Genomic DNA, 25,079 nt, shown 5'->3' with positions numbered 1-25,079 from the left:
GCGATTTTTTTGGCACCTTTACTACTTTTCGGAAATTGTCGCGACTTTTTCGTTACCAATACGATTTGCACGAAAAAACGTGAGTTTTTTGTAGCCATTACGATTCGCTCGTATCTTGTCGCGACTTTTTCGTATTGAGCGCTCGCAAGCGGCGGGCGAAACTTTCAGACTTAGCATGATTTTGAAAGCCTCCCATAGGACTCAATGGCACCCTGCAGCTCCAACCTGGCCCAAGAAAAGTCACCATACTGAAGATTGAATGAATCCGAATGTTTCGTACTCGGCGCGAAAGCTGCGAAAAAGGCGCGACTTTTTAACGCTACGAAAAAATCGCAACATTTTGCGCAACTTTCGGAATGGCTACGAAAAAGGCGCAACTTTTTGAGCAAGTTTTAACGCTACGAAAAAATCGCCAGATTTTGCGCAACATTCGGAATGGCAACGAAAAAGTTGCGATAATTTTCCAAAAAATCGCCAAATACCGATCATCACGAAAAAAACGCAATCGGACGCATTCGGCCCGTTCGTGGGTAAGTAAATGTGCCCCTAAGTGTTTGTGTTTAAGAATGCTGTAATAAAGATGGCAACAGTAGATATGTGTTTTTGGCTTGGTGTTGCAAACAGGTATCTACATATTAATGTATTGTATAAGTATTTTAGCTCTTATTTGTGCACTTGTCTATAACTTGATAAAGAAGCAAAAAAAGTGGATGTTGCTTGCTAAGTAGTACCCCAGGCCAGTGCAGCTGTCTGCTAACAGGAGCACAGGCCCAGAGTATCAGGTAAGTTATTAAAATCACCTGGGGTTGCCTAACATTTGGCATCCCCCAATTATTTTAACTTTCCTTCTTTAAGGAACACAAATTCAGGACTTTATAGAGTTATAGACCGATTAATGTGATTTCAATTAAAACCAGGCTTCTGTAATAATCTATATAACTTCCATAGTGTTGCATTAGAGGCCATTGCATGTCAGAAGTGCAATAAAATATGTAATATTGGAAAAAATATATGTAACTTGCTTTTGTATATTCCATTTGCTCAAAACAGTGATGTTTACCTAGGCATCTTGTTTCAGAGCCGCTCCAGAGACCATTAGCCAGACACTCTCGTACATGAGACCCAGCAAGTGTGTAACCAGTGTTGCACGTAAATATGGTAGTAGCTCCATATATATTTAAAGTTCCAATTTTGTTCCCATTTGGTGGTGAAGGTAGATCGCCACATGAGATAACTAGGAACAAGAGAATTCATAAACAAAATGATCACAGTTTTAGCAGCGATGTTTGGACAATTATTATAGACTTCAGTAAAGGCATGTCCCATTAAATAAGAGTTGATTTACTGTATCAGCAGAAGTGACATGTGGTTTCCCCCCTATCTTACAATGCTTGAAATACCAAAATAAAATACCTTCCATATCCTGCCATGATAAAGTACCTCTCTACTAAAGGTAAAAATAGTAACAGTAGCAGTAGCTGTTTTTAGAAGGCATATGAGAAAATTTGCATTGCATATCTTAGGGTGCATATCTTGCTTGCGAAGGGACTCGATTACTCTTTACAAGTACGTTAGAGGACATTATAGACAGATAGTGAGGCTATTTTTTCACATAGAATAGATTAATGCACCAGAGGCCATCCCTTTAGACTAGAGGAACAGAACTTTAATTTGAAGCAGCGTAGGTGGTTCTTCACTGAAAGGGCAGGGAGGTGGGGAATGCCCTGTTGGGTGAACTTGTGATATCAGATTAATATGCAAAGATATTGTGATCTTAAGATCTACAGTTAGTATAGATATTGATATGTATAGTTTATATGTGGGTGAGTATATAGATACTGTATATATCCGAGTATATAGATACTGTATATACTGTATCTGTATATATACAGTATATGCACTGGGGATGAACTTGATGGACTTAGTTTTTTTTGTTTTTTTTCAACCCAACTTAATTATATGTAACTATATAAGTCATACATACTAATTTAAATGCAATTTTAAAAATTAATGTGCATTCTTTCTGGATTTCTGTTGTGTCAGATTTTTGGTTTATAACAAAGCCATGCTCCCAACAATTAGTTCTAACATTACTTCCAGAGACAGTTATAACTTGGCAGTGGGTGCTCAGCTAAGAACATGCGCTTTTAAAACCTTAAGATACTTTTAGCCATATAGTACACATGTTTGTGAACAAAGGATGTTTTAAATTCTTACGCTTAAATAGATATTTGAATTACATATACCTTTACAGCTTGGCTTTAGATCACCTCCACTCCATGTTCCATTAGCTCTACACTGCAGAAGCCTTATCCCACCAAGATAATAACCAGGACTGCAACTCAGCAAGACTTGAGAACCATATTCATTTAAATAGCCTGAGACCAGCCTCCAAGTGACATGTTCTGAAAGCTGAGTATCGATAGTTGGACAAGTAATAGCTGCAAAATACAATTGTATTATGTTACCATAAACATGTTATGAATCAACACAAAGGGACATTAATACCACACTTTAACAGCTAAATATCAGCATAATTAAATGTAGACATACAGTACTTACTAAAATAATTTTTAATAAGTAGTTACAGGTATAGGACCTGTTATCCAGAATGCTTGGGACCTTTTTCCGGATAAGGGATCTTTCTGTAATTTGGATCTCCCTACCTTAAGTCTGCTAAAAATCATTTAAATATTGAATAAACCCAATAGGATTGTTTTTCCTGCAATAAGGATTAATTGTATCTTAGTTTGGATCAAGTACAAGGTACTGTTTTATTATTACAGAGGAAAAGGAAATCATTTTTATAACTCAGAAACCCTAGTTCTGATTTGCTAAAACAGACTTATCAAAAAAGTTAAGGGTTACTGACACAGGTATGTATGTATGTATAACTTTATTTCTAAAGCGCCACAAGGGTACGCAGCGCTGTACAATCTTACAGAATACAAAATTACACACAGGGAGGACAAGTGATATAATAAATAAATACAATAAATATATATATGTATATATATATAAGTGCCATGTGGTATGAGACACAGTAGGAAGGAGGTCCCCGCCCCATATGGTTGGGTATCATACAGGCACAAACTGGAAGGTAAGAGTGCATCAGGTGATGCAATAAGTCAGCAAATGGCTTTTCAATCATCTACTACATGCTGAAAATGAAAGCAAAGTTCTGATTGGTTGCTTTTGTTAACGGCACTGGCACATTTGAGCACCTATGTTAGTAAATCAGACCATTTATACAAATATACTTTTACATAGTACATTTAAAGTACATTTAAAATATGCTGCTAGTAGAGTAAAAGGGAGCAAACAACAATCTTGCGCATGGAAGCAACATTGACTCTCTACTGGGCCCACTGTCTGCCATTGCTGTACTGTATTGTTGAATATTTATTTATCAAACATAGGTACACATAGGTGACAGAGTTATTAGTCTGCCACTTACTTTATAAATGCAATGAATAATATGCTGATTATTCAATAGACTGTTGATAAGAATCTTTGGAATAAAATTCCCCCCTCAAAAAAAAAAATTATGAAACATTTACAGGGTAACATGAAGTTTTTATAACAAGAAACAATAATAAATTAATTACTATTTCCCTAGATGGTACTGTATGTTAATAAAATGCCTTTAATCAATATAAGTGCTCACCTTTTTTACTCAGCCCTACCTGAAAATGAAAAGTAAATTAAACTGTCAAAGCCATGTAATTGTCTTTTTGTTTTGGAAAGCTCTGATCAGTGAAGCTTTATAAAATAACAATGATGAATATCTCCTTTAAACACATTCCTGCTTTCATAATATTGCAAACTCAATAAGAATATGTAAGTTGCTAAATTTAATCAATTCTTTATGAACCAGTAAGCCGACAGGCAGGCTTTTTTATCAAATGTATTGTAGACAGTGTAATTAATATCCAAACACAAAGACACTTTCTTGCTCCCTTTTTAATTGTTTTAATGTTTAAAGTATATGAGGTTTTTTAGGTGGAAATGGTTTTATTTAAGCAACCTTAATAAAAAGCACGGGTATCTCCGTGGAACTCTACATTCTTAAAAAAGTTTGTCTTTAAGCTGGTCCTCTGAGTGGGTTTTTGCTTACAGTTTGGCTGCTACTTGCACAATTAAAGAAGTGCTAAGTGTCAAAATGATCTCAATTTGTCATTTGTTTTAACTCCAACACAACACTCTCTCACATAATAATAATAACTTGAGGGGGTTCAGTGATGTTCCTTGCCCCCCTGCAAAAGTTCTTCAAGGGGGCCCAGTGCACATACAAAAGAAAAACCCTCCCACCCTCTTTCACTTACAGTACTTGCTCATTAATTGTCTGTCCTCTGCAAATAAATGAGAGTGCAGCAAAGTTTAATCTACAAAAAGGGCTGGGAAAGGGAAATAGAGTACAGCAGACCCCACAGTCTAGGGGGCACATTTACTAAGCCACGAACGGGCCGAATGCGTCCGATTGCGTTTTTTTCGTAATGATCGGTATTTTGCGACTTTTTCGTATTTTTTGCGATTTTTTCGCCGTCTTTACGACTTTTTCGTTACCAATACGATTTGTGCGAAAAAACGCGAGTTTTTCGTAGCCATTCCGAAAGTTGCGCAAAATCTGGCGATTTTTCGTAGCGTTAAAATTTGCGCAAAAAGTTACGCTTTTTTCGTAGCGTTAAAACTTGCACAAAACGTCGCACCTTTTAAGTTTTACCGCTACGAAAAAGGCGCAACTTTTTGCGCAAGTTTTAACGCTACGAAAAAATCGGCAGATTTTGCGCAACTTTCGGAATGGCTACGAAAAACTCGCGTTTTTTCGCACAAATCGTATAGGTAACGAAAAAGTCGTAAAGACGCAGAAAAATCGCAAAAAATACGAAAAAGTCGCAAAATGTTCGTTTTCAAATCAGAATTTTTCCAATTCGGTTCAGATTCGTGTCTTAGTAAATGTGCCCCTAAGTCTCCTTTCCCTTCGGCCCTCTGAATCTGCTCTACAGTAGCCACTGAAGGGGCTTAATACTTAACCAATAGGTTATTTTATATTTTATTGTAATTAATTTAAATCACTTTGAAAAGAAAAATATCAAACACCTCATTTATTTTCTTATGTGCCCAGGTCTTTAAAGATATATTGTGGTCTTGGAAATCACAAATAAAAAACTGAATGACTCCTCATGAAATGTCCTGGAATGTGTGAAGAGAATGAAAACAGATTATATACGTCACAATGGCAGTGACTGATTAAAATGTTTTATATTCTCTATAAAGGTCTGTGTAATATTTTTGTGCTATTGGCAAAGGAACAGTTCAGTATAAAAATGAAACTGGGTAAAATATATAAAGCGAGCAAAATAAAAAATGTTATCAATATAGCTGGTTAGCAAAAATGTCATCTACAAAGGCTTTCCTACTCAAAGCTATTAGCAGTCAGTAACCAATGAGTGACTTGGGGGGGGGGGGCAAATGGGACATAACTGTTAAGTTATTTTGCTTTTGAATCTGGCCAGCGTGCTCACAAACTAATTAAACAGTTATGTCCCATGTGCCTCCCCCTACAGCCACTGACTAACTAAGAGGTTAGAGAGCTGAAAGCAGGAAGTAGAGTTCTGCCCATTTTGTTAGACATCTGCTCACTCCAGCCTTTAGAGATTACATTTCTGCCTAACTAACTATATTAGAAATGTTTTTTTATTTTGCAGTATATTTTACCCAGTTGTATTTTTACACTGAACTGTTCCTTTAAGGATTATAAAAATAATTATGTAACCAAACGTGGAGGTGTCGATTTCAACCTATATATGTGAACCAATGTAAACAATTGGAACCTAATACATGGATTCTGTTGGGTTGTTATTGGGGTTGTGATTTTGTAATTGTGTGACTAATGTACTTATATGCATTTATAATATAAAAAGAGAATTATATCATGGAAAGTAGATTGGGTCAGGAATGTGCACTGGCCATTTTTTGTAAATGTTTGTTAAAATGCTCTCAGACCTGATTCAGTGGTCAGCTGCCCTCCCTCAGAAACAAGTGTGTCTTTTTGTTTAGCAGTGAAATATCATTGGTTTATTGTTTTACAGCTCTAGTGTAAAATAATCTCAGACATAATCTATGACATGAAAGTGAATTTTATTTACATTGCTTGTCAACCAGCCATTTTGGATGTGACCCTCACAAGGTCAGTTTGACATGTTTCCTTAGGGCTGTAAGGCAAAAGTTTCCAGACAGATTTCAAAGGATTCTATTCAGAGAGTTGTGCTTCTGCCTTATGTCAGGCTGACCTTGTGAGTGTCTAAACTTACCTGCCTTTTTTTTACAAGCAGGTATTGCTAAAGATTTGATTTCAACACAACCATTGCATGCAACTCTCTATCAATCAATTACTCTTTATCTATCTATCTATCTATCTATCTATCTATCTATCTATCTATCTATCTATCTCCTTTACACACACTAAAGAATCTAAACTAATTCTATGCTGTTTTAGCCTGTAATTATCGGTTATCTACTAGTTAACCATACTACTAGTTATCAATGCTTATGTTTGTAAACATTTCTGTCTTTACAAATAACACTCCTGGTTGCCAATAATTCTCAAATATACAAAGTCCATTTTAAACAGGACATGCATTGGTCTCTACACACTGTTCCTCTCTGCACAGCTAAAGGACAGAATTTTTTTCTGCCAGACGTACCTGGACAATAGAGTGCTCTCTGGAAGTACCACAAGTGCACTGCACCACAAAGCCTGATTGTACTCAAGTAATAGAGGTCTGGAAACTGACTCACCTCTATTAAATTCACTCTGTGCTGCTCTGCTATTATCCAGAGACATGTAATTGCCTCTTGCTGTATATAACATGCCCTGTATTAAAGGGATATTATTATATAATTTCCTGTTTCTGTAATTCCGTTTCATTGTTGCTTGGGCTTAAATTGTTTTCCGTTACATAAAAGATGCATTTTTAATAAAAATGTCTATTTTAAAGTACACCTTACTCTCTCTCCCACTTTGCATATTAGTTTTCATGCTTTAAGGTTGTAAACAGTGGAAGCTTGGAATCTTTTACGTGGAAGGACACTGAATAAAGAGATGTCACAGACTATATGACTGAATACTTTACAGAAAAAAGCCACACTTGTACCTGTAGTGAATATTTCCAACATTGTTCTCTTGTGCTCAACATTGCAGACAAACAAAACAAAGCAACTCTGCTTCTAGAAGAACTTGATTGTTCTGTCTGACTCCAATGTTTTGCAAGGTGTTTTTCTAATTAAAGTGAGTATTGAGTGCCCCACATAAAGGTACAGAAAATGCACAAGTTTCTAATACAGGTAATAGAAAGTGTATTGCTTCTAATACATTTATTAAAAAATTCAAATGAATCATTTGATTGAAGGATAAAGGAACCATTAAAATAAGTTGATGTTAAATTAATGAGAGTGCTATTCTAAGCACTATTGCAATTTACATTCATTATTTATTTTTTTAATTCCAAGATATTAAGGGTTAAAATACTGCTCAGTTGCATTTTGTTACAACAGCACCACCTGCTGGTCACTTTCCAAACATGAAGTAGCCAAGAACATTGTCGAATAAGTTCCAGGAGAAAGAGGACTAAACTGATGTTCTTCTGGTTAAGAAAGACATGGGAACAAATACCTCAGGTCTCTACTGTTTATTCTAACCAGGAAAACCCATCAGATCAGTCCTGACAACTTCCTTGATGATGTCCTCGACTACAAGGCAGGTAACGCTGTTGTAATAAAATGCATTCATGTTAACAGTACTTTTAACCCTTAAAGGAGACATGATGCAGAAGGTAAGATGTTTTGAAAGCATTTTACCTCTTAAAACTGTCATTATATGAGAGATGCATACACAACCTCTCTAATCAGAAGCCAGAGCAAAATGAAACATGGGAGTGTCGCTTCAGTCTCCCACAGGAAGTGGTCACAGCACTGACTGACAGACTTTACTCAATAGTAGCAGGGAAAACCCCTCCCAGTTTCCTCCTTCTGTGTCTCTCTGCTTGTGCTGTTGCCGGGGGGGGGGAGCAAGTAGAGCAGGAACGGACTGCCGGTGACATTGCAAAGCCCCGCCCACCCTATGCACTTTAAGTGTCACTTAAGTGTCAGTCTGCTGTGTCACTGAAGTCTATATGGGCCAGTGGCTCAGAGCCACATACTGAAGAGTCTAAACTGGAAGCTGGCATAAGGTCTGGGTAGAGCACAGCTTTCAACCAGTTATGGACATAGTTGAACCCAAAGGTATTAAAATAAAAGCACTTATTTCTATTTTACACGGTTTAGTGCATTGTAAAAATTTATGGTATATATCCCCTTTAATATCTTGGAAACATTTTTTGAATATAAATTGCAAAAGTGCTTAGTGCTTAGCACTCATCAATTTTAAATCAATTTATGTTAAAGGTCTACTAATCCTTTAAACATGGCATATATAGTATATTATTTAAATATTCTAACTATCTTTCTATCTATCATCATGTATCTTTTAGTGCATACTTTCATATAAGCAGTTTTGTTCTACATTACTTTGTTTATAGGAAATTTATTAAATCTTAAGTATTAGACAGGCATTTTTAAATGTGTAAAAAGAAATGATGTTCTTTTATACTTACGCTGACATACTGGTTGTTTGCCTGCATTACTCCACGATCCATCTTCTTGACATACTGCTGTTGATTGTTGACTAGATTGCAATCTGTAGCCCTCATTACATTCATATGTCACTTTACTTCCTAAAGTGAACTCATTTCCTGAAACAGAACCGTTTCCAGGTGACTGGGCAATTCCACAGGACACAGCTGAAACATAAATTACAGCAAGGGCTTTACACATCATGCCTTATAAGAAATCTACATAAATTTAAATATTTTAAACCTCTAATACCTTCAGAAAATCACATTCAGTGATGCATTTAGAAGCATGGCACTTTTTTGTTCATGGATATGTGTATCTTAAATCAGATTTACCATAACAAAAACATATTAACTCCTTAAATGTGGAAGTAAGTAATATCCAGTAATTCAAACTTGGATGATGAGGATAATGTGTTCCCTAATAATAATAATAATAATAATAATAATAATAATAATCATATCGTGCAATATCATTAGCTTGCAACACAATAAAACTGCTTCATATACCAGTAAATATTATTTGATCATTTTAATGTCAGTATGTTTAGGTTCCCCATCATAACATTTAGGAATATTATTTATTTTTCCAAATCAGACATTTTAACTCTTTAAATAATCCCTGCACTTAAAGGAAATATTTTAAAACTGATTTTTTGTTTTCCCTCTAATTCAGTAATGCCATTTAACAAAATTTACAAAAATGAGGTAACCTAATATATAAAAAGAAACATAGATCATCTTGCAATGACCCTAGGGCAGTGGCACAAAAATCCTCCTATGGGCTCCCATAGGAAATAATGCTTCATGCATAGGGCTGGAAGTATCAGTACCATATTTGCAGGGCAAAGTGTCCAGCAGATGGAGAAATATACTAATCTGTTTGCAGATGCATGAAATGTCAGACTTTGAATCACTGTATACTGGTATTGCATTCTACTGGTTCTTTGGAATGCTTTTGGACCCACAAGAGGTAATTTACAATGACCCAAGCACAAGTACCAGAGCACTTAGTGCTGAAAAAGAATGTCCCTTAGCACTCTATAAAATTGATTGGGGGTCTGGATATCAGTGACCCATATAATATTTTAATAACGTCCTTGAATTTACTCTCAGGGTTAAGCATTACTCTAGGTGAACTGGGCCAGCGGGCCACCTGGAAAAAAAACACGTAAGCCCCCAGACCCATTCGCCACCAGAAACTATGGGCGCTCCCCCTGACCCTCCCACCAATCATGGCTGCAAGAGAGAATCAAAAGGTACTGTACATATGGAGGGGGGATGGGCATTGGGTATGCCTTGTTTAGGAGCCCCTGAGGACTTTGGTGGCCCCTGAGGTGGCAGCCTTGGTGGGCCATGAACACTCCAGTCTGACACTCGCTTACTGGATCTTTACTTCAGATTAGAAAGCTCTGGTGTTTCAGAGTTGGACATTTAAAACTAATATTTTGTAACTGGGTATATTTAGCAGACGAACTGGAGTAGAGAGATGGGCAAGAAAGGCACACAGAGATAGAAAGGATGCATAATTGAATGGTTAGTAAAAATTAAATAATGATTACAATAAATCAAACAAAACCAGATCCACTAAATAACAACAATATCAAATAAATGCACAAAATAGGATAAATATAATTACAGGTGCCAAATAAATACAGTACATGGTTTCATGTAAGTGGCACTGAAGGGAAAATAATGTCAAGGAAACTAGAAAATAGGTTGAAAACCAGGCTTAGAAAGCTGGCTACATTAGTGCTCAGCAATCATTATGTAAAATATATTTAATTTCAAATGTTTAAACAAGGAGGGAGAAAAACCATCTGAGGGCTAAGTTATATTATTATCATATACCCCACCAACAGTTGCATTTCTTTTATAATATATGGGAACATGAGACTACATGATGTAGCATGTGAAAAGATTATTTTGCTTCCCTTTGCTGAAGAGTCTGGAGCAGTAGAGTCCTGGGACTTTGCCTTTTTTTATGTTCATTTACAGTGTAAGTATTTTGTGAAATTGTCATGGAGTTTTAGTTATGTTATATGTTTAGTTATGTTATGTTATATGTCAGTTTATGTTTTAGATTATCATAGCTTACCTTTACATATTGGAACAGAAGAAGCCCATTCATACATCCCATTTGAATTTCTAATGCATGTGGCATAATTATACCCAATCATTTTGTAGCCAGGCTTGCAGAAGTAGTAAACTTTAGCTCCAAGTTCTATTCCTGTTTTATTCAAAATCCCACCATTTGTTATCACTGTATTCAAACTGCAATAAGAAGCTTTAAAAAAACAAAAAAAAAAACACAAAGAAGGTTAGAGATTTTAAAGAAAATGATCATTTATGCTAATATATATACCCATTTATATTTGGTTATTCTAGATTATTTTCATGTTATATCTTTAAAAGAATAGAATCCTTTAAAAAACACACCATGCAGAACAATATACTGTGTGACCAAGTCCAGCACTCTTGTAAATCTTTAAGTATGTGGTTTATACTTTGCAACAATATTCTGCTGGGTAGTTCTCTAAAACTATGGCATAGAGCAACATACTTGGTCACATAGGCAGGTACTGTATATGCTTTGGGGGTAAACAAAAGTTCTCTTCTTTGGCACAATGAACTGGTAGTTTTCTAATACTATAGAATAGTAAAGTCTTATTTGTTTGGGTAATGGATGGCAGATTGAAGCTCACCCAAGTACATATTTTGTTAAAATCTGATTGGTCAGATAGAATGGGGGCCTATTGTGGTCAGAGGGAAAAAGGTTTTGTTAACCAAAAGTAGTGGTGACCTTGAAACAATCCTTGAAAAGTTTTGTTGAACTCTGCACAAATGAATAATTTGTGTTAAGAAAAAAATAAATGCAGGGTTATTATAAGTGCAGGTCCATATTTTCAGAATAAAAATGATCTAGATGAGATGATTGTCCACAAGATTTTTTTTTTGCATTAAGTCATATGATGTTTGAAGTTATAGAAGCAGAAACAGCCTTTGTTTTGTGTGTTTATAACACTTTTGTTTTTAAGTGCAGGTTTCAAACCATGGTAGGATTTTTTCTTTAGCAAAATGCTCCCTTAGTGCTCTTTTAAAAAGTACTTTTGGGGTTTAGCAACTAAAGTACTAAAGATTGAATTGTTTAAAAAGGAAAACTACTGGAAAGCATTATAATAAGAATATTGTGCTTTATATACTGTAATCCAGTTTAATGACACTGTTAGAAAACAAGGAATTCATTGGCCTGTGCTCATGTTGGCATACTCTGAATTAACTTTTAATATTTTAATAGCACCTCATAATGTAGGAGTGGTAATTTAGGACGTAGGAAGTAAACCGAATATTTCAAATAAGCATATGTAGTAATTTTGCTCAGGGTTTGGGCTGCATCATATTTTTTCATATATAGAAGGGCAGTGAATTATAAATTGACTGTTATCACCATAACTTAAGGCTACTAAAAACATCTAAGCCTAAAAAGAATGCAATGAACAACAAAACAAAAGATGGAAATGGACAGTATAATTGTACAAAGACTCACCAAAGTCTTTATTTACCTGAGTAACGGATCTTAAAACCTCTTTTACTTGTTGCATGATCAGCTGACCACCGAAGAAAAATAATGTTACTTTTGCTTGTAAAATTTTGCTGCTGAGTCAGATTTCCACTTAAAGCTGCCATTAAAGAGCTTTGACCAGAAGGACCTTTAAAATACACAGTAAATAAATGCATTGATAAAAGCGATACTATTACTGACTAACTGTATATTTGAAATCCTAGACCAGAAAACTGGATAGGGAATAACAGAATTACTATGTCAGCCTATAACATGATCTTATTTGGCTATAACATGATCTTATTTGGTCCCAGGTTTCTCATGCAGGTTGCCATAATCCATAAATCCAGTCCTTACTCTACTGAATCTAAAATATAAAATCATTGTTACTGCTAGTTAATCCAGGGGAAGGTGAAAATCATCATGTATAGTCTTTCTAATTTGTCTCAAAGGGTGAAAAATCAATTCCTTACTACATGATATTAAAATATCAGACCAGTCCCTAACCAACTTTGTGCTAAAAATTAATTTTAATAGCCCTTTATTTTCTCTCTTGCTAAAAAGCCATCTAACACCTTAATGAAGCTATCTAATGACAATGAAACATTCAAGTGTTCATCTCTATGAACATAGTATATATTCATTTTTTCTTACCATCAAAAATCTCAAGTTCATCAAACTGCTTTTCACTTTGGAATGTTTCCACATAAATTGATATATTGTAACCCGGTTCCACTTTGATGGTCCAAGAACATGTTTGTGAATTTGGGTAGTTACCAGGATATCCAGGACTTAGAATGACACCAGATGACTCTAAACGCATTTCATTTGCAGGACATTGTGCTATAAATTGAGATAAAATAGTGAATATTACTCCTCAATACAATGATGTTCGGTTAGTTCCACGGCTAAGTGATGTTAGCTTGTATTAATGAACGATATAATGTACAGGAAATACACACACTTCTGAAATATGCAAAAATTAACTCAAACATACATGCCTATTTATATACAGTATATAATAGGCAGAATACTGTTTAATGAAATGATTAAAAGGTCAAATTCTGTGAAAATTACAGCCTTGCTTTAGTGGACTAATTAGCAAACATATTACTGGGCATTTACTACAGGTAAAGCAGGGCATAAGCAAAGTCAGAAGCCAGACAGAAATGCTCCTTGAATAGGTACTGTTTCACCCCAAAGTTCTGCAAGACTCTTTCTTGTCTTTATAAACACAAGAGAACAAAGCAGACTGATTCATTTGGGCAAAAACATTTTTATGAAATGACAGATGATGATTAGAAGCCACAACTAGCACACCACAGATATTAGGTTTAAGCTGGGCATACACGGTAAGCCAGGGTTTGCAAACAAGAGTAATTTTACCTGAACTCCAAATCAGAATGATTAAATTATTTAGGCCCCTGCCTGGGTCATAATTGGGGCCCACACAGACCCATTAGGAGTGAACTGTATAAACATTCCAGTTTATGACTTTCAGGAAAGTATTGATAATTGCATCAGTTCATTGAACTGCTAGGAATGCTTCTGATTCAGTTTGATTTGCACTTACATATCTATTTAGTGGCACATTTTCTATAAATATATTACTCAAGAAATACATCAGCCTTTAATTTGTGTGGCTAAATTGCAAATGTACTTAAAATATATTAATGCAATAAAGCTACATTTGGGATATATAAAAAAGAATATGCAATCAAACAATTTATGTTTTAAAAGTTGTTAGTGACTCTTTATGAGAATATTACATTTTAGCTGCAGAGAGACATGTTTCTCAGCATAACAGAATCTAGGAATCCTTCCAATTTTACAGTGGATGTTATGTGTATAATGATATACCTTTTTTACAGGCAAAAGACAATAAACTTTAGTACTTCCCCGAATGATTATGGCAAAAATTTAAAAAGTTGCCAAAAGTAAAACAGAGAAATACAAACAGAAAATACAGATGACATTGTGTGCACTATGAGCCAATTTAACCAGTTTGTGAAAATGTATGGCACAAAACTGACTCTATAAGAGAATTTAGGTAACAATTGCTAATTCTGTATAATGATAAAATTATTTATTATTATTATTATATTATTATATGATATTGGGTAACATGTAGTCAAACAAAAACTGCACTATCAAAGAAAGAGATGCTACAAATATCTTATAATTCCCAAGAGCAACTTAACAACTGAAGTATTGGCACTTAAAAAACTGTGCCAAACAAGTTCAGCTGATTCAGGCTTTAAGAAAGGTTTGGTACTTATCCTGTGAGTACATTTTAAAGTGAACCTGTCACACAGAAATAGTTGTTTTGAAAGGAGAGCGATCAAAATTGCCATATACAGAGATAATCAATTTAAGTTTAAATCAATAGCTGTAGAGCTATTTACAGTTTACGTTATAGACATAGACAATCACAGCTCATAACCTTGAGATACAGCTGCTCTGTGCTGCACCTATCCCATTTCATAGAGCATTCTCACAGCAGACAAAAAGAAAAAAACATAAAACATTAAGGAATATTGGCTTTGAACATACATTCTGTTCTTGGATAGAGATCAAATGGAAAGATATAGTGGTGGCGAGTGATGATCAGTTGAACATTATCTAGTTAGACCAGTGCTGTTAGTCGAGTACCTCATGGGTCTGTTCTTCATCCATTGCTTTTCATTTGTTCATAAATGACCCTAAGGTTAGTATTGTACTTAGTGTCTCTATGTGTAATCATACTACTATACTCTGCAAAACAATGGATTTTGTGCAGGGCATTTCTACTTTACAGATTGAATAAACTGGCCTGGGCATCAAAATGACATATAAGGCTTATGGGTAAATGTCATAAAAGTCAGTATCATAAAAAATATATTTTCAATGCAAAATGTATGCCATTGTGCAAACAAATTTTCCTTTGCCCAAATTTAATATAGCTTTTTGAAAACCCAGTGTCAGTCTCTGCACAGAAAGACAAAATCACCCACTTTCTCTTCATTCCTATAGGATTTTTAAAAAGTAAACTCTTACTTTCATCAATTGACTAATATGCTTCGAAAAATCCCATAGGAATGTATAGAAAATGGGTGAATTTTTGGGATGAGCTCTAACCTCACATTTTGATAAATCTGCCCTAAGTTCATTGAAAGCACATTGTGGGCATCTTCTCTCTCAAAAAGGCAGCAAAACATGCAAAATTTTGATAAAACCTTCTTGTTGTGCAAATCAAATCAAAATGCCTCTACTTGCCCAGAAATCTTCCCAGTCATTGAGTAGGAAGTGGCACAATTCAGATGCTGCTAGTAAGAAGCCAAAATATGTTTTTAGGCATTAATTGTGGGGATTAGGACGAGTGGCTCTAACCATGCAGTTAAGTATGAGGTGACTAAGGTCATTTTGACCATCAAAGTATTAAAATCCACATACCTCTAGTGCCGAGTCCTTTAAAATAATATACAAATGGTAATATTGCATGTGCTTTCACAAAATGCTAGTTAATACTTAAATCCTACTTATACACTTAAGGGTAGTATGTTGGGGGCCTTCTTAATTAAAGAAGGATGTGGGCATTTTTTGTGGATGACAAATTATGTAACGTAATGGGTCATTTAATGTGTACTAAAGCAAATAAAGTACAAATAGAAAGTACTAATCAAATAGTATGTAAAGCCTTAAAAAAGGGAATTAATATGGTATTGCTATGAGCCAAATTAGTTACTGATAAAGCAGTATGGCCAAGGGAAAGTCATTTTTTATTCTCTATGATAGAAAGCAGCTGCCAGCAGATTCAGAAAAGTGTTTGTTGACTACAATTTTGTTTAGCTTTGCAGAAAATGTAAACTCATACCTTCACACTTTGGCAGCGAACCCTCAAACTGCAACTGAACCACCATCTTACACGTGATCATATCATTTCCAACTAATGTAAAGCCTGGACGGCAACGATATTTTACGAAATCTCCTGGAAATAATATACACATATCATTAACAGGTATTGACATGGTCATTGTATACAATATATTTGTGAATTTTATTGCATATTCTGAATGTCATAAATTGAAAAGCTAAGAAGCTCTCAGTGTTGGGATGGCCAACAAAACTCCAACACTAAGGGAAACATTGTGTTGTTGTCTTTATTTTTTTTCCTCATATACTTGGTTAAGTGTTAGTTTATGTGTCTTCATAGGTTGTTTCAGTTAGATTTAAAAACAATGTGCAACTTATAATAAATATGGTGATGTGGTGGGGTAAAACTGTACTTTATATTACAAGCCTGTGAGTATTGTATATTTTTTTAATTTTTACCACTGAGTCTCTCTTTGGCCTGAAGGAAGAAGTCTTATCATGCTTTTTGGTTGAGATTTTAGTTATCTTTATAGCAGAGCAGTGTGTCACAGTTGTCATTGTTCCTATCCGAAACCCATCAGTTACATTGTTGTAGGATTAATAGCACTTAATATAAATAGCATACTGACCGAGATAAGAAAGCTTAGCGAGGCACAGGGCATTTTTTTAAAATTATGATTTAAGAAAACTCAACATCTTTAGTAAAATAAATGACTTCAACATTTATTAGATATACCTGATAGAAAGTGGCATTTTCCTATTTTTAAATAAATCTGTTTAACAGATGTGTTTATTTATTTATTGTTTAGTTGTTCCATTATGTATTTTTGTAATATGTAATATTTTCTCCTTTTCCAACAACACACAATATAAGTGTTTCATTTACGGTTTCAACTCATTTTATTTTCTTACAGCAAAATTTGTTGATAGAGTAAAGTATAGAGTCTAAGGTAATGGCACATATTGACATTTCAAGAGTTTTGTTGCCCCGCCATATTGTGCTTCATGGGAGGGTGGCAAAATTCTGCAAATCTCCCAACTTTGAAAGTAAATTGAAATCACACAGCGCATCTTGTTCTGTCTAGTTACAGGCATGTATCATTCAAAGTTGTGCAATACTGCATTTGATCACCTGTCACTACATTAAATTTGAATGTAGAAGATTTCTAGTATTTTGCCCTTTTTTGAGTGACAAAAATTTGGCATGACAAAAAAAACCTCCTCATGTGCCACTACTTTTGCTTATATATTATGTTTTTGTTGTAGTTGTTATTACTATAGTTTAGGAAAATTATGTATACGAATCTGACTATTTCCATAATAAAGCGCACATGTTTATATAACTTTTTATTTCATTTCAGATACAATTGCAACATATCTTCTTCAAAGAAAGCAATTCATATTTAATTAAATAAATATTTATTACAGCTATTAGATATATGCACAAAAGTTCTACATGGACACCATACCTATTTCATAATCATCATCATCAGATATTATATCGGCTTCAGGCACAGCTGGAGGAGGATGGCATTTTTTAAGATGGTAAGCTGAAAGGAAAGTAACTATTTAAAAAAAAATAATTGTCCATATAAATGTAATATATTTAAATTATGCTCATAAAACAGACATTTATTACGTTTAAATGTTTTAACATCTGAAGAAGGTTGTTACAAATCCTCAAAATAACACAGAATAAGGAATTCAAGTAATGAAATGCCAGATAGTTTGCAGAAAGTCATGATTATTATGGCTACTAATGGCAGGAGGTGCCTGTCATATTTTTGTTAATTTGGTAGCAGTTAATGTAATAACAAAATTATAACATTTCTGCAGCAAATGTCAAGAAAACCTGAATAAGCAAGAGTAAAAGTAAAGACAGAGACACAAACACACACACACACTAGACCTAATGCAGTGAGAAGGAAGCACCCACAGAGGAAAGTTGACTGCATCTAATTGTTTGTACTGGTGAGCACGAGACCCTTTGAATTTATATACTGCCACTGGCCAGCTCACTGCTGTAGTAACTACTGTATGTGAAGTCTATCCAATGGTGTCTAATAAGAGTGTCCTGGGGGTTTCTCTGGAGAGAAAGTCTGGTTATAAACTTGTTATTTTCTTGCATTTCTCCAGTAGCTGGAATTGTGCCTCTCCACCTGCCCCTGTTTACATGCATTTTCTTCCTTATGTAGAAGATAAAAAGAAACAAGCAAAATGCATGGATAAAGACATGCGTATGAGTTAAGGGATGTAAAAAAGGGACATGCATACAAAATAGTACAAAAGAATACAGCAATAGTGATGAGCAAATTTTTTCGCCAGGCATGGATTCACAGAGAATTTCTGCATTTCGCAATTGGCGAATTGTGTTGCAAAACTTCCGTGAAAATTCGCTACATAAAAATTTGTTGCACGGAGTTTTTTTTGTCGTGCATCAAATTGGGCGCGGTCGCGTCTAAATTGGGCACGGCCGTGTAAAAAAAGTGCAGGCGACAAAAATAGACATGGACAAAAAACAAATGCGCAACAAATGCGTTTCGCCGTTTATTCTTAAGGATTTATTCTTAAGGGTATGTAGGCAAATTTGCCCTTAGAGTATGACAGCAAAAGGTACACATGGTCTTCTCAATGAGGTCCATGGCTGGTCACAACTGCAAAACTGCAGAAAATTACACACCACAATTGTCCATTATTTTGAACAATGTGTTAAAATTGATCTTAATCATTATAATATGGCAAGATATTAATTATTGGTTTTGACAAATACTCTTGCACTCTTCTGATCATATAGCATATTGTGTAAAATAGAATAAAAAAACATATACACACAGAGTAGCCAGTTTACTTATGGCAATACAGTGTGCATACTGTACAAATCAGAACCAAGCCACCATGTTTTTTTTCACTTGCACCCTGCCCCAACATCAATGGGTGTGGGTGCAGCTTTTTTCATTCCTCAACTCTGTATTTAGGAGGGTCAAGAGGAGGAGCACAGGGATCCCCTCTCCTGCCCCTTCCCATTCCTTAACTGCACTGTGTGCTATTTAGACTATAGTTACATATAGTTACATATAGTTACATAGGGTTGAAAAAAGACCAGAGTCCATCAAGTTCAACCCTTCCAAGTAAACCCAGCACACACAACCTATACTTACTCACATATATAAACTATATATACAACCACTAATACTAACTGTAGATATTAGTATCACAATAGCCTTGGATATTATGCTTGTTCAAGAACTCATCCAGGCCCCTCTTACAGGCATTACGACTAGAGATGTAGCGAACTGTTCACCGGAGAACTAATTCGCACGAAAATCGGGTGTTCGCAAGTTCGCAAGTTCGCGAACTTTTAGCGAAGTTCGCAATTTTGGGTTTGCCTTAGCTGGAGCCAAATTTTGACCTCTCACCCCAGAGCCAGCAGATATATGTCAGCCAATCAGGCAGCTCTCCCTCCTGGACCACCCCCGGACCACTCCCTTCCATATATAAACCGAAGCCCAGCAGCCATTTTACATTCTGCCTGTGTGTGCTTGATGAGTTAGCATAGGGAGAGAGCTGTGCAGGGATTTGAGGGGCAGTTTAGGTAGCTTTGCTGACTACTTTCTACTGCTCTGTATGTAGCTGCTGTGGGCAGCTGTCCTGTGCTGATCTCATCTGCTGTAACCCAATAGTCCTTGTAAGGACTGCTTTTATTTTCTGATTACTGTTACTCTTCTTTTCATTGTGTACTGCAGCTCCGTCTGTGTGTGTTGGAGACAGGTGTGCTGCTCATAGTAGTGCACTAAGCACCAACCACACATTCACATCATTTTTTTTATTTGTGTTTTTTTACTTTGCTACTGTAATTTATAGAGCCCAGTGCTATTAGTCTAGCACCAACCAGAGATCACTTTTTTTTTATTATTAATATTTTTTTTTTTTTTTAATTTAAGTTACTGTTCTTTAATGTGTCCAGTGCTGTTTGCTGTTATTCATAGTAGTGCACCAAACACGTTACACATAGTAGTTACATTGCATTGCAATAAAATCACCTGAGCGATGTTTTTCCACCAGCAATAATATATTCCATATCCACTACTGCGGCATTTTGTCTTTGCGTGTGAACCGCCTGTAACCTTTACACGACTTGATTGGCATGTAGACGCCGGACGTTTTAAAGCAGTTTATTACACAAGTTTAGAAATGTAGTGTGATTTCTGCCCTTTACAGCACAAAACGCAACGCTGTGTCAACAACGTATTTTTTAGAGACGTTTTTGCCCTTGATCCCCCTCCTGCATGCCACTGTCCAGGTCGTGGCACCCTTTAAACAACTTTAAAATCAGTTTTCTGGCCAGAAATGGCTTTTCTAGGTTTTAAAGTTCGCCTTCCCATTGAAGTCTATGGGGTTCGCAAAGTTCGCAAAAGTTCGCACTTTTTGGTGGAAGTTTGCGAACGGGTTCGCGAACTTTTTTTGTGAGGTTCGCTACATCTCTAATTAAGACTAGTGCTGGTGGGTGCAGAAAAAGGAGTCAATCACTAATAATGGTATATGGAAGTGAGTTAACTATTTATGCTAAGCTGCTTACATTAGCAGAAATAAACAGCTCAAACAGTAACAACAACAGTAAGAACATTTTGTGTGGGTTGGCATAACAATATCAGAGAACCATTAATGGTAATGTTTTAAAATGTAAGGATATTATAAGTCATGGAAGAGTTCCATGACCATATGAAAGCAGGAGGCCGAAGGTTGATTGCTTATATACAGGTTATGGAACTCTGAGGTGGCTTCTAATATCCACATGTTTTTCATCACGGGGTACTTTATTTATTAAGTTATTTATTTATTTTAATACACACGTTTTAGTGAGTCATGTGACAGAAACAACATTACTAAGCAGCAATTATAACTGATGACATCACTAAGTGCCATTTTTATAATAAATAGATAAAAGACAACTCTTTCTCTGATTGCAAAAGTAAAATGCTAGATTGGTTTACTCCTTTGTTAAATACGTAATGGTGAACTGCAACTCACAGTAAAGTGTTAACTGTGCTATTAAAGTGACAACATTCTATTTTAAATAATTATGTACCAAGCAGCTTAGAAAATGCGATCACAACTTCAATAAAAGATTTTTGAATTTAATACTGTAGTGATTATTGTGCTTCTTTGAATTAGCATAAAAAATTGGTGAACTACAACTCTCACTAATGGTGAACAGTGCTTTTAGGGTGTTTATAATGAGAGAGGATGAAAGACAACCCCTTCTCTGTATTTAAATGCTAGAATATTTTACTCCTTTATTGAATACATAATGGTGAACTACAACTCTTGAAAAATCATGTATAGGACAATGAACTGCAGGTTCATGTTGATAATAGAGATTCAACTGTACAAAAAGAAAAGCCAGAGAGCTAGCCTGATTGTAAACATATACCTTGGATCAGCGGCAGACCATTTTAAAAATTAAACTTAAGCCTCAGTAGACATTCAATAAAGTAAAATAAACATCTGTATATAAATAATGCATATAATACAACAAAATCTATATTCAGAACAACCTGGCAAATATGAGTAGATGCCTGAAGCAGATTAAATATACAAAGTGAGCGAATATGTCTATGAATTCTAACTTTACCTTTAGGGACAGATAGTTTGTTCCAAAAGAGAAAATACAGAAAACTTACCATGAAAATTTAGGACAAAGAATCCACCTGTAGAGAAGTCACTGTGGAACTTTAGAAGAACATGATTGGATGAGCTATAAGCAGTTTCAAGAGCTGTATTTCCACTAAAAACACCTAACTGTTGAGAATTTTGATCAGGTCCATCCCTAAGTGGAAAAAAATAAAATAAAAACATTTTAAAAACATGCAGCTGCAGACTTTTTACAGTTACTGGAAAATGGTTACCAATAAAAGGGATCAGTATACTCTAGAAATTCATTATTCCAAATTATATGTCAGAATACAGAATATTTAAAAACATATTTGTACTTTTTGATGAAATATCACATTAAAACATATTAGCATTGGAAAACTGATATTGTACCTACACCAGAACAGTTGTATTTTACTTTTGTATAACAATAATTAAATAGATAAAAATGAATAACAGGTGTGGTGCTATGTGACAAAAAACTTGTGTTGACACAAGTGATGGAAGACTCTTCTGTAAACCAGTTCAACTTTATTTGTGTGACTTCAGTACATCACACAGTTTTGGCACTTTTCTCTTTCCTAAGCTTTCCCTGACAAGTCCTTCTCCCTTACCTTCTCACTGTGAAATGGCCACTGCATTTCCTGTTCCTCTTTCCTTTATTTACTTTTCTTTCTCACACAACTTTATTATTTAACCTTAGAACACACTGACACCTAGAGGCTAAACTAATTTGTATTAACTATTAACATTTCACATCCTTACGCTTCCCCCTTTTGAAAACCAGACACATCCTCGTGTTTGCCAATTACCACCACTCAAAAACCTTACTTGCCATGCAGCACCACACTTTTTTTTACCATCTTTCTCAATTCACATATTCCCCAACCATATAACTTTTTCTCTTTGACGTCATCAAATAACATTTTACATCCTTACAAATGTTTCTCCAAAACAATAAAAAAATGCACAGTATAGTGTCCAATTCTGTTGGATTCTTATTTTTTTATCCTCTTATTATGGTTAAACTCCACAGGTGCTTTTCATCGGATTTTGTGGGACAGGTTTAAGTTGATCCTCCATGCAACACCACACAATGCCATGCAACAAAATTAGATTTTGTAGTATCCTCCATGGGCTGTAAGGTAATGTCGGATCAGATAAAGTTGGATCAAGTGTTTTGTTCCTGCTACTACATGTGTCAGTCAAAGTTGCTCTGACTGGATGCAACAATATGACACATGCTACATTTGTATCTCACACTCGCATCTTGTTGGATGGAAAAAATGACATGTAGTTTATACATATATTAATGTATGTATGAAAAAAGTAATTTAACCAGCTGAAACATGTGGGGAGTTCTGATCCCATTGGAGGAGACCCATATAGAAATGGGGAAAATTTCAACCATTTGTCTAAGTCATCAACAAATCGATGAAAGTCACATTACTCTACACTGGTTATGTAATTGTAAGGGATACCTTAATGTATCCCAGTGCTGTTAATATATACAGGTAATGTACAGGTTTAGAATATATATTATCTGGCAATCCACAATCCAGAAAGCTTATATACACTGTATGCGCTTGCATCTTTCATAGCAAATTATTCTTACTTTTTGATCAATTTTTCTTTTTTCTCTGTAATAATAAACTATGCATTTTACTTACTGATGACTCACCTAGCATAAAGCTATATTGGTAGCAAAACAATCCTACTGGGAGCTTTTAATGTTTAATATTTAAGCAGCCTTATGAGCTAAATATGACCTAAATTACTAAAAAAATAAAAAGCCTTATCTGGAAAAAAAAACACAGGTCCAAAGCATTCCACATAATATACACCCTATTTATATTTGAAAGAAAAAAAAAACTCTCTCTCCTCATCTCCTCTTTTTCTTTACAAACAAACACACTACCACATATAAACCATTATAATTTATTTTAAAAATACATAACCTGTCAGATATTGAATTATCATTTGGTTTTAATAAACCTTTAAGGTGCTAAGGGATGAAAAATCAATGTTTTGCCCTTTGATCTATGCCATGCTGCACAGCAAGATCAAAGTGTTAAATGTCTTCATTTATCTGGGAAAAAACATTTTTCCTTTTGTAAACACTGAAGAGTGGAAAGAGAAAGGAAGATAATGAATTGGAACGTTAAAGGTATTTTATATTTAGTAAAGGACAAAGATTACATGAGAGAAAATTATAAGGTTTGTGGATTTCACCCAAAGGGATTTTTACAGCAGCTATCATAGTCAGGCTCATTTACCAACAATTGTGTACATGGGCAGTAACCCATGGTAACCAGTAACTAGCTTTGTTTGGTTATTCCTATGGTAGTAAAAGTCATTCATCTTTATGGGTATGCCAATAAATATAGAAAATCAGGGATATGTATTTACATTGGCCAAATTATGTTCAATATTTAAGACAATATTTATACATAAATGCATGAAAGAAGCTGCATAGTTTTTTTCTGATACTTATCAATAACCTGTTTTGTTACCAGCCAGCATAACTGTGTAAAAATATAAAATTCCAGTATCTCGCAACTAACTTTCTTTAAATATGGTTTAAAAGAACCTTTAGCTATTTCTCAATTGGAATAAAAAAGCACCATATTGTCACCCATGAGACCTTTGACTGCTGCAAGCTTTCCTTTTATGTTAGCTTTGTAGAGAGCAATGTCTGAATTTTAACGAAATCCTCATTCTTTTGTGATGTGTAGTCAAGTACATCAGAGATTAGCAAGAGGCTGTTTGAAATCATTTAACTTGTGGCCTTTATCAAAAGCATTTTGACCACCTGAGTCTGCTTTATAAATTCAATACAGAATCTACTGGAAAGTAAAATCCTCTACTAAAATCTTTCAAATTAACTTCATAACTTCCATCCTTTATAAGAACAGGTTTGAAACATTTTATACCGTATATGCAGTGTGGAACGTCATGTTTTCCAGATAAGGCATCTTTTCATAGTGTGGATCACTATGCCTTTAGGCTACAGAACACATTTTAAAGTTAAAAACCCAATAGATGGGATGAGGGAACTTATTTGCTTTATAGTTTCACTCCCTGTTAAAAATTTGTGTTGGTAGGAAAAAAATAATGTTTATTTACGCTGGAAAAAACACAGAAAAACAGCAGACGTCATTATTACGCTCCCACACACACACATTTTTTTTTTTTTTTTTAAATCTATGTTTGTAGATGACACAAAACTATGTTGATTAATTAATGTTAACCATAATGTTAATGTTAATATATTCAACTGTTTGCCCAAACTTAGATGAATGCAAATCTTCTTCTGCTTATGGCAAACACAGAAATATGCC

General features: G+C 34.9%; 1 protein-coding gene across 1 annotated transcript in view; it reads right to left on the bottom strand.

Moving 5' to 3' along the window:
* Nucleotides 1–25,079, bottom strand: part of csmd1 (CUB and Sushi multiple domains 1) — a 716,970-nt gene that overhangs the window by 60,963 nt on the left and 630,928 nt on the right. Inside the window, exons 45-53 of the mRNA XM_031902727.1 lie at nt 21,768–21,913; nt 17,556–17,636; nt 16,088–16,201; nt 12,889–13,077; nt 12,236–12,382; nt 10,771–10,959; nt 8,655–8,840; nt 2,247–2,441; nt 1,061–1,234 (exon numbers count right to left, since the gene is read on the bottom strand). Of these exons, the coding sequence (XP_031758587.1) occupies nt 1,061–1,234; nt 2,247–2,441; nt 8,655–8,840; nt 10,771–10,959; nt 12,236–12,382; nt 12,889–13,077; nt 16,088–16,201; nt 17,556–17,636; nt 21,768–21,913 (1,421 nt within the window). The remainder of the gene's footprint in view (nt 1–1,060; nt 1,235–2,246; nt 2,442–8,654; nt 8,841–10,770; nt 10,960–12,235; nt 12,383–12,888; nt 13,078–16,087; nt 16,202–17,555; nt 17,637–21,767; nt 21,914–25,079) is intronic.

This window comes from Xenopus tropicalis, chromosome 5, assembly GCF_000004195.4.
Source record: "Xenopus tropicalis strain Nigerian chromosome 5, UCB_Xtro_10.0, whole genome shotgun sequence".
In the NCBI taxonomy this organism is placed as follows: Eukaryota; Metazoa; Chordata; class Amphibia; order Anura; family Pipidae; genus Xenopus; species Xenopus tropicalis.
The sequence above is the reverse complement of the archived record's forward strand: the minus strand, read 5'-3'. Positions and strand labels throughout refer to the sequence as shown.